General features: G+C 55.4%; 1 protein-coding gene across 4 annotated transcripts in view; it reads right to left on the reverse strand.

The window, feature by feature from the left end:
• Positions 1-5,444: 5,444 nt before the first annotated feature.
• MAG (myelin associated glycoprotein) overlaps positions 5,445-9,596 on the reverse strand; it is a 19,627-nt gene continuing 15,475 nt past the window's right edge. For 2 of the 4 annotated variants that reach the window (XM_037729834.1, XM_017504137.2), the window contains exons 8-12: positions 8,896-9,183; positions 8,415-8,511; positions 7,267-7,366; positions 6,959-7,003; positions 5,445-5,972 (exon numbers count right to left, since the gene is read on the reverse strand). In XM_037729834.1, coding sequence (XP_037585762.1) covers positions 6,971-7,003; positions 7,267-7,366; positions 8,415-8,511; positions 8,896-9,183 — 518 coding nt within the window. In that variant the 3' untranslated portion in view covers positions 5,445-5,972; positions 6,959-6,970. The remainder of the gene's footprint in view (positions 5,973-6,958; positions 7,004-7,266; positions 7,367-8,414; positions 8,512-8,895; positions 9,184-9,596) is intronic. The other 2 variants (XM_037729833.1, XM_017504136.2) reach the window with 1 other exon arrangement.

A 9,596-nucleotide genomic window follows, 5' to 3' on the forward strand; every position in this document is an offset into this window, starting at 1 on the left:
GTTTAGAAAAGCTGTAAGTTATTAGCCAATTGGGTTTTAGTTTAAATTGTGAGGTCTGGCTCCAGCAAACCGAGATCAGACACAGCAGTAAGGACGACCCCAAATGCGTAAGGGATAAACGTGTCTGCTTTTCCTTTGTTCGTTATACTCTCGTGGCAAGTTGGCTAGCGAGGGTACCCTTCCTGCCATACAGGAAGTAAAAAAGTAAAAATTGCTTTGCTGAGAGATCCTTTGTCTCAGTGCTGACTTTTCCTTGTGGCACCCAGCGTCTGTTTCCAACAGCCACTGTGCCCGGCTTATTTTTAAACATTTTTTTCCTACATACAATGTCTTGCTCTGTTGCCTGGTTTTGAACTCCTAGAAAGCACTTCTCAGAAGTGCAGTGCATCTCCACCCCTGGCCTGTTGCAAGAGCCGGGCCGTGCATCATCAGCCACCCGGGGAGGAGGCTCTGGAGTGGCCAGTGCTGGGTGGAAGCTCTTTCATCACGTAGGATAATGGAGCCGCCTGCCCCAGGCACTGTCCCAGGGACAGGGTGGGAGGCTGGCCAGGGACAGATGGGTCATCTCCATCAGGAGTGACTCAGGAGGTTGGCAGACCAGGAGGGACAAAGAGGCCCGTGTCATGACCATGGCCTGGTGCCTGGGTGTCCTCCCTCCCGCACATGGTGGCCCAGGCATCCTGGCATGTGAGGCCGTGAGACCTTCTCACCTCCCTTCCTGCCTGGCAGACCTCATCTCAGCATCTGCCCCCATCTCTCTGAGTCAGCAGCGCGTGGTTCACTCCTGTAATCCCAGCACTTTGGGAGGCCGAGGCTGGCAGATCACTTGTGGTCAGGAGTTCAAGACCAGCCTGGCCAACATGGTGAATTCCTGTCTCTACTAAAATACAAAAATTAGCTGGGCGTGGTGGTGGCCGGCGCCTGTAATCCCAGCTACTCAGGAGGCTGAGGCTGGAGAATCGCTTGAACCCAGGTTGTGGTGAGCTGAGATCGTGCCACTGGACTCTAGCCTGAGTGACAGAGCAAGTCTCCATCTCAAAAAATAATAAAAAATAAAATACTAGGATTAAATTCCATTGCTGGGCAGGGTGGCTCACACCTGTAATCCCAGCACTTTGGGAGGCTGAGGCAGGTGGATCACCTCAGGTCAGGAGTTCAAGACCAGCCTGGCCAACATGGTGAAACCCCATCTCTACTAAAAATACAAAAATTAGCCAGGGTGGTGGTGCGTGCTTGAACCGCTTCAACCCGGGAGGCAGAGGCTGAACCCGGCAGGCGGAGGCTACGGTGAGCTGAGACTGTGCAGCTGCACTTCAGCCTGGGCCACAGAGCAAGACTCTGTCTCAAAACAAACAAACAAACAAGTCCAGTCCTGCCTATGGCCTACTAAGGCCCTCTGCACTCGAGGTCCCCGGGGCAGCTACCCTGGCTCCTTCACTCCACTCAAGCATGCCTCTTTCCTTCTTGTTCCATGAACGTAACAAGTACATTCTCTCCAGGGGCCTTTGCACTTGATTTTGGTCTCCCTGGACCCACATTCCCAGGAACCCACAGAGCTCCCTCCCTTACCTCCTTTCTCAGCTCAAGTGACTTCTTCTGAAATGGCAGCCTGACCCAGCACTGCCTGACCTTGCATTCGCTGTGGTTCCTTCACTCTCTGATCTGCGGTCACGTGTTTGCTCGCCTTTCTGATCGTTGTCTATCTCTTCCGCAGAATGCCAGCTCTGGGAGGTCAGAGGGTGATTCTATCTGGGCACTGCTGTGTCTCTGGGGCCCAGTATAGGCCTGGCACACCGAGGTGCTCAGTGAGCATGCGTTGAATTCTGGTGGGTCCAGGAGCAGGGTGGGGAGTCTGAACCTCAGTTCAGGTCCTTGTTGTTGTTGTCTTGAGACGGGGTCTCACTCTGTCGCCCAGGATGGAGTGCGATGGCGCAATCTCAGCTCACTGCAAACTCCACCTCCTGGGCTCAAACAATCCTGCCACCTCAGCCTCCCAAGCAGATGGGACTACAGGCGCATGCCATCATGTCTGCCTAATTTTTTATTTTTTGTAGAGACTGGGTCTCGCTGTGTTGCTGAGGCTGATCTCGAACCATGGGCTGAAGCCATCCGCCAGCCTCAGCCTCCCAAAGTGCCGGGATTATGGGATTACAGGCAGGAGGCACCGTCCCCGCCCCTCGGTCCCACATGTTCTCCATGGTTGAGTGCCAGTCCCTCCTAAGGATGGTCTTTGTGTCAGATTCCCTCATCATTTCCCAAACTTTAGAAGTTTGCCAACCACCTTCAGGACTTTTGTCCTATCAGTCACAGGCAACGTGTTTATTTAATACATTTTAAAAATCAATTCAGTTGATTGATGTTTATTTATTTTGACTTAGCCTCATCCAAAGCCGGTTTGGCATTCTGGTTTCCACCTGCTCCGGCGCATACTAAATGAACCATGTATAGTAGCGTCAGAGGAGCTCCACGTGCACGGGGTATCCAGGCTGCACTTTGGGCAGCGGGGGGTTACTCCCCCACCCCTGGTTATTGACAATGTTCTGCGCCTCTGGGCGAAGTCCTTCCAGGCCAGACCTGCTGGAGCCAGGGTCTGTCGTCAGGGGACAGGTGTGTTGTGGCAGGGCAGGTGACCTGGAAGAGGCTTCCCTCCTGGCTGCTGAGAGGCCCCTGTGTATCCCCAGCCCCATGTCCTGCCTCTCTGGCTTTGCTTCAGCTCCTGGAATTTTGCTAAACATCGTCCCCCTTGGGGCCTTCACACAGGTGTGAGTTTCCTTCCATAGGGAATCCCCCCTGTGCCCCCGAGACCCTAAGTCACACTTAGATTCTATGCTGTCAAACAACGGTCCCCAACCTTTTTGGCACCAGGGACCGGCTTCATGGAAAACAATTTTTCCATGGACCTGGGAGCAGGGAGGGAGTTGGGGATAATTCAATCACATTACATGTATTGTGCACTTTATTTCTATTATTATTACATTGTGATATATAATGAAATCAGTATACAACTCACCATCATGTAGAATCAATGGGAGCCCTGAGCTTGTTTCCCTGCAACTAGATGGTCCCATCCGGGGGTGATGGGAGACAGTGGCCGATCATTAGGCGTGATCAGTGAACACACACCGTAGATCCCTCGCGTGCACAGTTCGCGATAGGCACCGTGCTGCTATGAGGATGCATGCCGCTGCCGACCTGACAGGAGGCGGAGCTCAGGCAGTCGTGCAAGCTGGCGCTCACCTGCTGCACAGCCCACTCCCTAACAGGCTACAGACTAGGCTTAGCCCACGGGCCTGTGCTGTGGACCCCTGCTGTAAAGACCCTGAGCTTCTCCTTGGGAGGTGGTGTCACAGTTGCAGTTTGATACTGTGCCTGAGATTCTTTCATGTCCCTCTTCCCGTAAGACTATGAGCCCCATGAGGAAACGGCATGCACCCCCTGGCTTGGACAGGCCCCACGGAGGCCCCCGCACGCCTTTCCTCCTGTATGTGGACTTCCTGTTCCAGTCAAGCAGCCCCATGTCACCTCCCCTCCTGACCTGGTTTGTTTATTCCTGCCTCTAGGCCTTTATTTTGGTCTCTGCTGTGTCCTCTGCCTTCTTCAAAACCCAGGGTGAGGCCAGGTGCAGTGGCTCACACCTGTAATCACAGCACTTTCAGCCGAGGCAGGTGGATCACTTGAGGTCAGGAGTTCCGGACCAGCCTGGCCAACATGGTGAAACCCCATCTACTAAAAATACAAAAATTAGCTAGGTGTGGTGGCGTGTGCCTGTAGTCCCAGCTACTTGGGAGGCTGAGGCAGGAGAATCGCTTGAACCTGGGAGGTGGAGGTTGCGGTGAGCCAGGATTGTGCCAATGCACTCCAGACTGGGTGACAGAGTGAGACTACATCTCAAAAAAAAACACACACACACAAGGAGAGCTGTCACCTAGGAAACCCTGCCCTCACTGCCCACAGCCCAGAGCTTAATTTTACTGCTCCTCCAGCACCCGGGCTCTGGGAGCTGCTGCTGGTTCTCACCAGGATGGCCGTGTAGTACAGCATCAGAGCGTGGCCTCTGAGCCAGTGGTTGGGGCTCAAATCGGCTCCACCACTAACAGCTGTGGGCTGTGGGGGAAATGTAACCTCTCTGTGCTTCAGCCGCTTGTTCTCAAATGTCCACATGCATCAGAATCCACTAAGGACTTCTCAAAGCACAGACTCCTAGGCCCCACCCCAGGGTTTTTGATTTCTGAAGTCTAGGGCGGAATCTGAAAATTTGCCTTTCTAGCAAGTTCCCGGGTGCTGCTGATGCTGCTGCCTAGGGACCACACTTTGAGAACCATGGTCATCATTGTTAGGGAAGATAAATGAGGTTAATGGAGATGAATTAATACAAACTAGGTAGAATCATAGAAAGCATTCAACAACTGTTAGTTACTAATCCATTTACACCAGACACTCTGGCCCTTTTTAACTTCCTGACAGATATTATACAAAAAGTACATTTGATACAAAAATTAGCCAGCCATCGTGGCAGGTGCCTATGATCCAGCTACTCAGGAGTCTGAGGCAGGAGAATCGCTTGAACCTGGGAGGTGAAGTTTGCAGTGAGCCGAGATTGCACCACTACACTCCAGCCTGGGTGACAGAGTGAGACCCCATCAAAAAGAGGAAAGGAAAGGAAGGGAAGGGAAGGGGAGGGGAGGGGAGGGGAAGGAGGAGGGGAAGGGGAAAGGGAAAGGAAGGAAGGAAAGGGTGCATTTGAATCAGAATAATCTAGTCCAGGGCCTGGCCACGCCATTTCCAAGCTCTGGGACCTGGGGAAAGTCACCTAAATTCTCTAAGTCTCAGCGTTCTCATCGTCACAGGGTTGTCCTAGGAGTCCCTTCTCAGGAAAGCCTGAGCCTCTGGAAAGTGCTCAGTACACAGCTGGTGCTTAAATAATGTTTCTTGAACTAAATGTAGTGATGTGTAAAGGCTGATGCTGCAAATTGCAGCATGAATGTAAGAGATGGTGGTGAAACCGACATGGGCTGGAGAGACCTAGATCTGTGGCTCGAACTCCAAGCTGCAGGGACCAGGAGGTAATGTCAGTGAGGGAAGCTGGTCAGGTGTGGGACAATAGGGAGTGGTGGGGACTACGGCCAATGCATAGGACCCTCCCTTTCAGCAAGTCGTGGCCACATGCGAGTTCAAGCCCAGTGGTGTCAGCTGATCTGACTGTGGCAGAAACCAGCATGAAGATTTTTATGTTAAATTACCCAGAAGTCAACCCAGACCCAGCCCGAAGCTACCAGCTCAGAGTGGGAGGAACTGAATGGCCATTGGTCCTGGGTTCAAGGCTAAAATCCCCAGGTCCTTGTCTGCACACAGGGCTCAGCCAAGGGCAAGGAGAAACTCTGTGATGGTTCGGGAGACGGTGGGATGGCAGGCTGCCCAAAGACGGGTCAGAGAGCATCAGGATCTAGACTGGCATTCGGCTTCGGGGCATTTATTTCATGTCCCTTTTGTACAGGCCCCGGGCCAGGTGTGGGGGCAGGAGACCAGGCAGGAAGTAGCAATAAATAACACGGACAGACAGAGCTCCCCTCCAGACAGATGAGGGTAAAGGAGGTTAGAGAGGAGCCATAATGAGGGCATGGGTGTGTTGGCAGGGAGGGGCAGCTGGGAAGAAGGGAGAGGTCAGGCCCCCAGGACCTCACTGTCACCTGCCTCATTCCCCTCCCACCCAAGCCCCCGATACTTTTGGGAGGAAGGGAGCCCGCAGCCAGTGGGGGCCAGCGAGGGTCCTGAGGGGGGGTCAGCCACGCCGGCTGCCCCCAGCTCCTTCACTTGACCCGGATTTCAGCATACTCAGCCAGCTCCTCCGTCAGCGTGTAGCTGTCCTTGGTGGGCCGTTTCCCCAGGTCCGAGTGGGAATAGCTCAGGTCCAGCTCTGGGGGTTCGCCCCGAAGGCCCAGCAGCCTCCTCTCAGATCCCAGGCGCCTCTCGCTCTAGGAGGGGAAACCAGCCATTAGCAGGGTCCTGCTCCCGGCCTTTTCCGGACGCAGAGGCCAGAGTGTTTGCACCCTCAGATCTCCTGAGTTCAGTCCCAAATAAATCCCTGCGTGAACCTCCTTCCTCAAGGATCACAGGCCCAGTGATGCCCCTGATCACTGGGTCCCACTCTGGAGCTTCTGCCAGTGTTAATCATTGCTGAGCTTGAAATCTGCCTACAAATTCAGTTTCTCCAGGAAGCTTTTTTCTTTCTTTTTTTCTTTTCTTCCTTTCTTTTCTTGAGACCCAGGCTAGATTGCAATGGCATGACCTCGGCTCACTGCAACCTCCACCTCCCGAGTTTGAGCAATTCTCCTGTCTCAGCCTCCTGAGTAGCTGGGATTATGGGTGCCTGCCACCACGCCTGGCTAATTTTTTGTATTTTTGGTAGAGATGGGGTTTCACCATGTTGGCCAGGCTGGTCTGGAACTCCTGACCTCAAGAGATCTGGCCTTGGCCTCCCAAAGTTCTAGGACTACAGGCAAGAGCCACTGCACCTGGCCAGGAAGCTTTCAACATAGGAGTTTGAGGGGCACACAATTTAACCCCTAATGCCTTCCCAGGTGAAAGCCACCTAGCTGGGACCGCACCTTTCCATATTTCTGGAAATACCTGGTTCGGTACATGCTCCCCCATGTTTGGACCTGGCATGGGGACCCCCTCAATCTGGGAGGTCCTGCAGATGACATGTGGGTTCCCCTCATGCTTCCCACCCCTCCCTCCACCCCCCAGCCACAGGAATTTGGACACACAGGACGGTGGCCACAGACAGGCAGGAGCTGCAACAGGCAGGAGACAGACTAGACAAGGCCAGCACTGCCGGGCAGGCCGGGATTTCACCAGAGACCACCTTGACTCCTGACAGGGACACACGCACATGCACGCCGACCCCAGGGCCCAAGGAAGGCCCAGAGGAGGGCACACTGAGGCCCCCGGAACCTACCTCCTGGGGCGCTCAGTGAGATTCCAGGGTAGAGACCTCTTTGGACTATTGGAGAAGGAAATGCAGTCATAGACACAGGCAGGGAGGGAGGGTGAGGGGGCCCTTGGGCCCCACACCCCATCGCCCCCTACACAGCTTCAGCCTGGGCACCTCCTCCCCAGCCTCCAGGTCCAACCCAGCCCTGGAATTTCCTCCTCTCCTCCTCTGAGTGGCTGCCTTGCTCCCCTGCCCCTTGGCCTCACAGGCCCTTGGTGTCCCTGGCATCCAGGTTCCTAGGCCGCCTGGAGCCACACCGCTCTGGTCCTTACCTCGTACTTCTCCGGTGCCCCAGAGATGCGGAAGTCGCTGCTGAACAGGACCGGAGGATTGTCCCCAGCCGAGAAGCTGGGACTCTCTGTCACGTTCTTTCTGCAGGGCAGGATTCGTCAGATCTCCCTCTGCCCTCCCGTTCTGCACCCCATGTGTTTTAGGAGTTTGGCTCAGGGGACCTCAGAGTTGCTCCCACCCTATCTCTAAGGTGTGGCAAGCAGCCCTTTCAGAACCGCCGCCCTCTCCTGCCCCCACGGCCCGCCCTCCCCACCTCGGTGGCCCCTGCCCGGCTGGGGACCAGCCACCGGACCCCTGGGCTCTGCCATTTTTCAGGACCCCCGCCTGGATTCTCCAGGTTCCCCTCATAGGCTCTGTGTGTCTGCCCCTCTTGCCGCCAGGAGGTGGAGCAGAGAGGTTAATTCATTTCTCAGGACAGCTGATGGGTGTGGGCCACAGCTCAATTGGGTCAGGTGTGTGTAGTTTGGGGCCGGAGAAGCTTTCTGTTGGTTTGTTTTTAGAGACAAGTTCTCCTCTGTCACCTAGGCTGGAGTACAGTGGTGAAATCATAGCTCACTGCAGCCCCAACCTCGTGGTCTCAAGCGATCCTCCCTCCTCAGCCTCCCAAGTAGCTGGGACCACAGGCACGTACCACTACACCTAGCTAATTTTTTCATTTTTTTGTAGACGGGGGTCTCCCTGTGTTTCCCGGGCTGGCCTCTAACTTCTGAGCTCGAGCAATCTTTCGGGGCATATTTTTGTTGCCACAGATGTGTGTAATCTTTGGGGCTTTTGGCGTCAAGTGGGCCTGCTGCTGTGGCTGCAGGGGTACCTGGGCTTTCCCCACCACACTGGAGTGTGTAGGGGAGAGTTTCTGGAGACAGGGAGGCCATCAAAATAGAATGTGAGGAAACAGGTCTCAGGTGATGTGTGTAAAGGGCTCAGCCCAGGCCCTGGTGTGCCCCTGAGCAGCAGGGGCTGGGACTAACAGGACCCTCTCTCCTCTGTCCGGAGATCCTTCCCAGAGCAGAATCTCCCTTCTCTATACCTATGGTGCTGCCTTCCGACGCCCACTCCAGGCCTTCTGACCCCGCCCCCAGTCCCCTTTTTGGAGACTCCCATCCCCAAATCAGCTCCGGCTGGCACTCACTTCCTGCGTGTCTGGGTAATGTAGCAGATGATGGCAATCAGGATGGCAAAGGTGACCACGGCGCCCACAGGCCCAATCTTGGCCCACATCAATCGATCTGAGGACAGAGAAGACCAGGCACCCTCAGGGTTGTGGGCGGTGATGGCAACACCTGAGAACTCTGGAGACGTGCTGGGGTGACAGTCAACATATTCACACAACCGGGGCATCCTTGCCCTCATTGACTGGCACGGAGGCTCCCGGTGCCAGGGCAACCCCTTTCGTGCTGGAGGGCCCTGGGGAGGGGCTCCTACCTCAAAGGTCTAAGCAAACTCGGGGCAAACTCAGGGCTGCTTCTCCGCTCCAACCAGAAAGGAAGAATTTGACCCTTTCTTAATCTGCACAGCCCATGCTCTGAAGATGTTCCTCAGCCTTGGGAATTTGGATCCAAGAGGAGCCCGCCCCCCTCCTGTGGCTCCCACCCCAAGGCCACGCCACTCACGGGCTCCTTGGAAGGGCAGCTCCAGGCTCTTGGCGCCATAGAGGTTCCTCGCGGTGCAGATGATGCGGGGTGGGGCCTGGGCCTGCCCTCGCAGCGTGAGGATGCTGGTGAGCACGAGGCCGCTGCGCTCCGAGTACACAAACTCCCGCTCGCTCTCGTTCACGGTCACGTTGCGCGACGGCAGCTCAAAGGCCACGGACGGCTCCGGGTTGGACTTCACCACGCACAGGCACTGTACCGTGTCTCGGGCTGCCGCGCAGTGTGACTCCAGGAGGAGCATAGGGGCGACTGCAGGGGTAAAATCAGGTCTGAGGGTGGCCCGGAGCCTACTCGAGGCCCAGCCCGGGAGACTGCTTGGCTCAGGGCAAGGCCAGCATGGCCAAGGAGGGGGGCGGTAGCCTCACGGATGGCTCTCTAATTTCCCCTCCTTTTTCCTCTGTCCTGACGGAGAGTGCCTTGACGTTGCTACGACCCGCCAGCGGCCTGTTTTCCCTACAAGCTTCACTAACCCACGCCCGGGGCCTTGAACATTCCCAGGCACTGATAAAGGTGTCTAAGTTGTTGCTCAAAACACTGAAAGAGGCTGGGCACGGTGGCTTATGCCAGTAATCCTAGCACTTTGGGAGGCCAAGGCGTGGGTGGATCATTTGAAGTCAAGAGTTCAAGACCAGCCTGGCCAACATGGTGAAACACTGTCTCTA

The sequence above is a fragment of the Cebus imitator genome, unplaced genomic scaffold, assembly GCF_001604975.1.
Source record: "Cebus imitator isolate Cc_AM_T3 unplaced genomic scaffold, Cebus_imitator-1.0 Scaffold318, whole genome shotgun sequence".
Lineage (NCBI taxonomy): Eukaryota > Metazoa > Chordata > Mammalia > Primates > Cebidae > Cebus > Cebus imitator.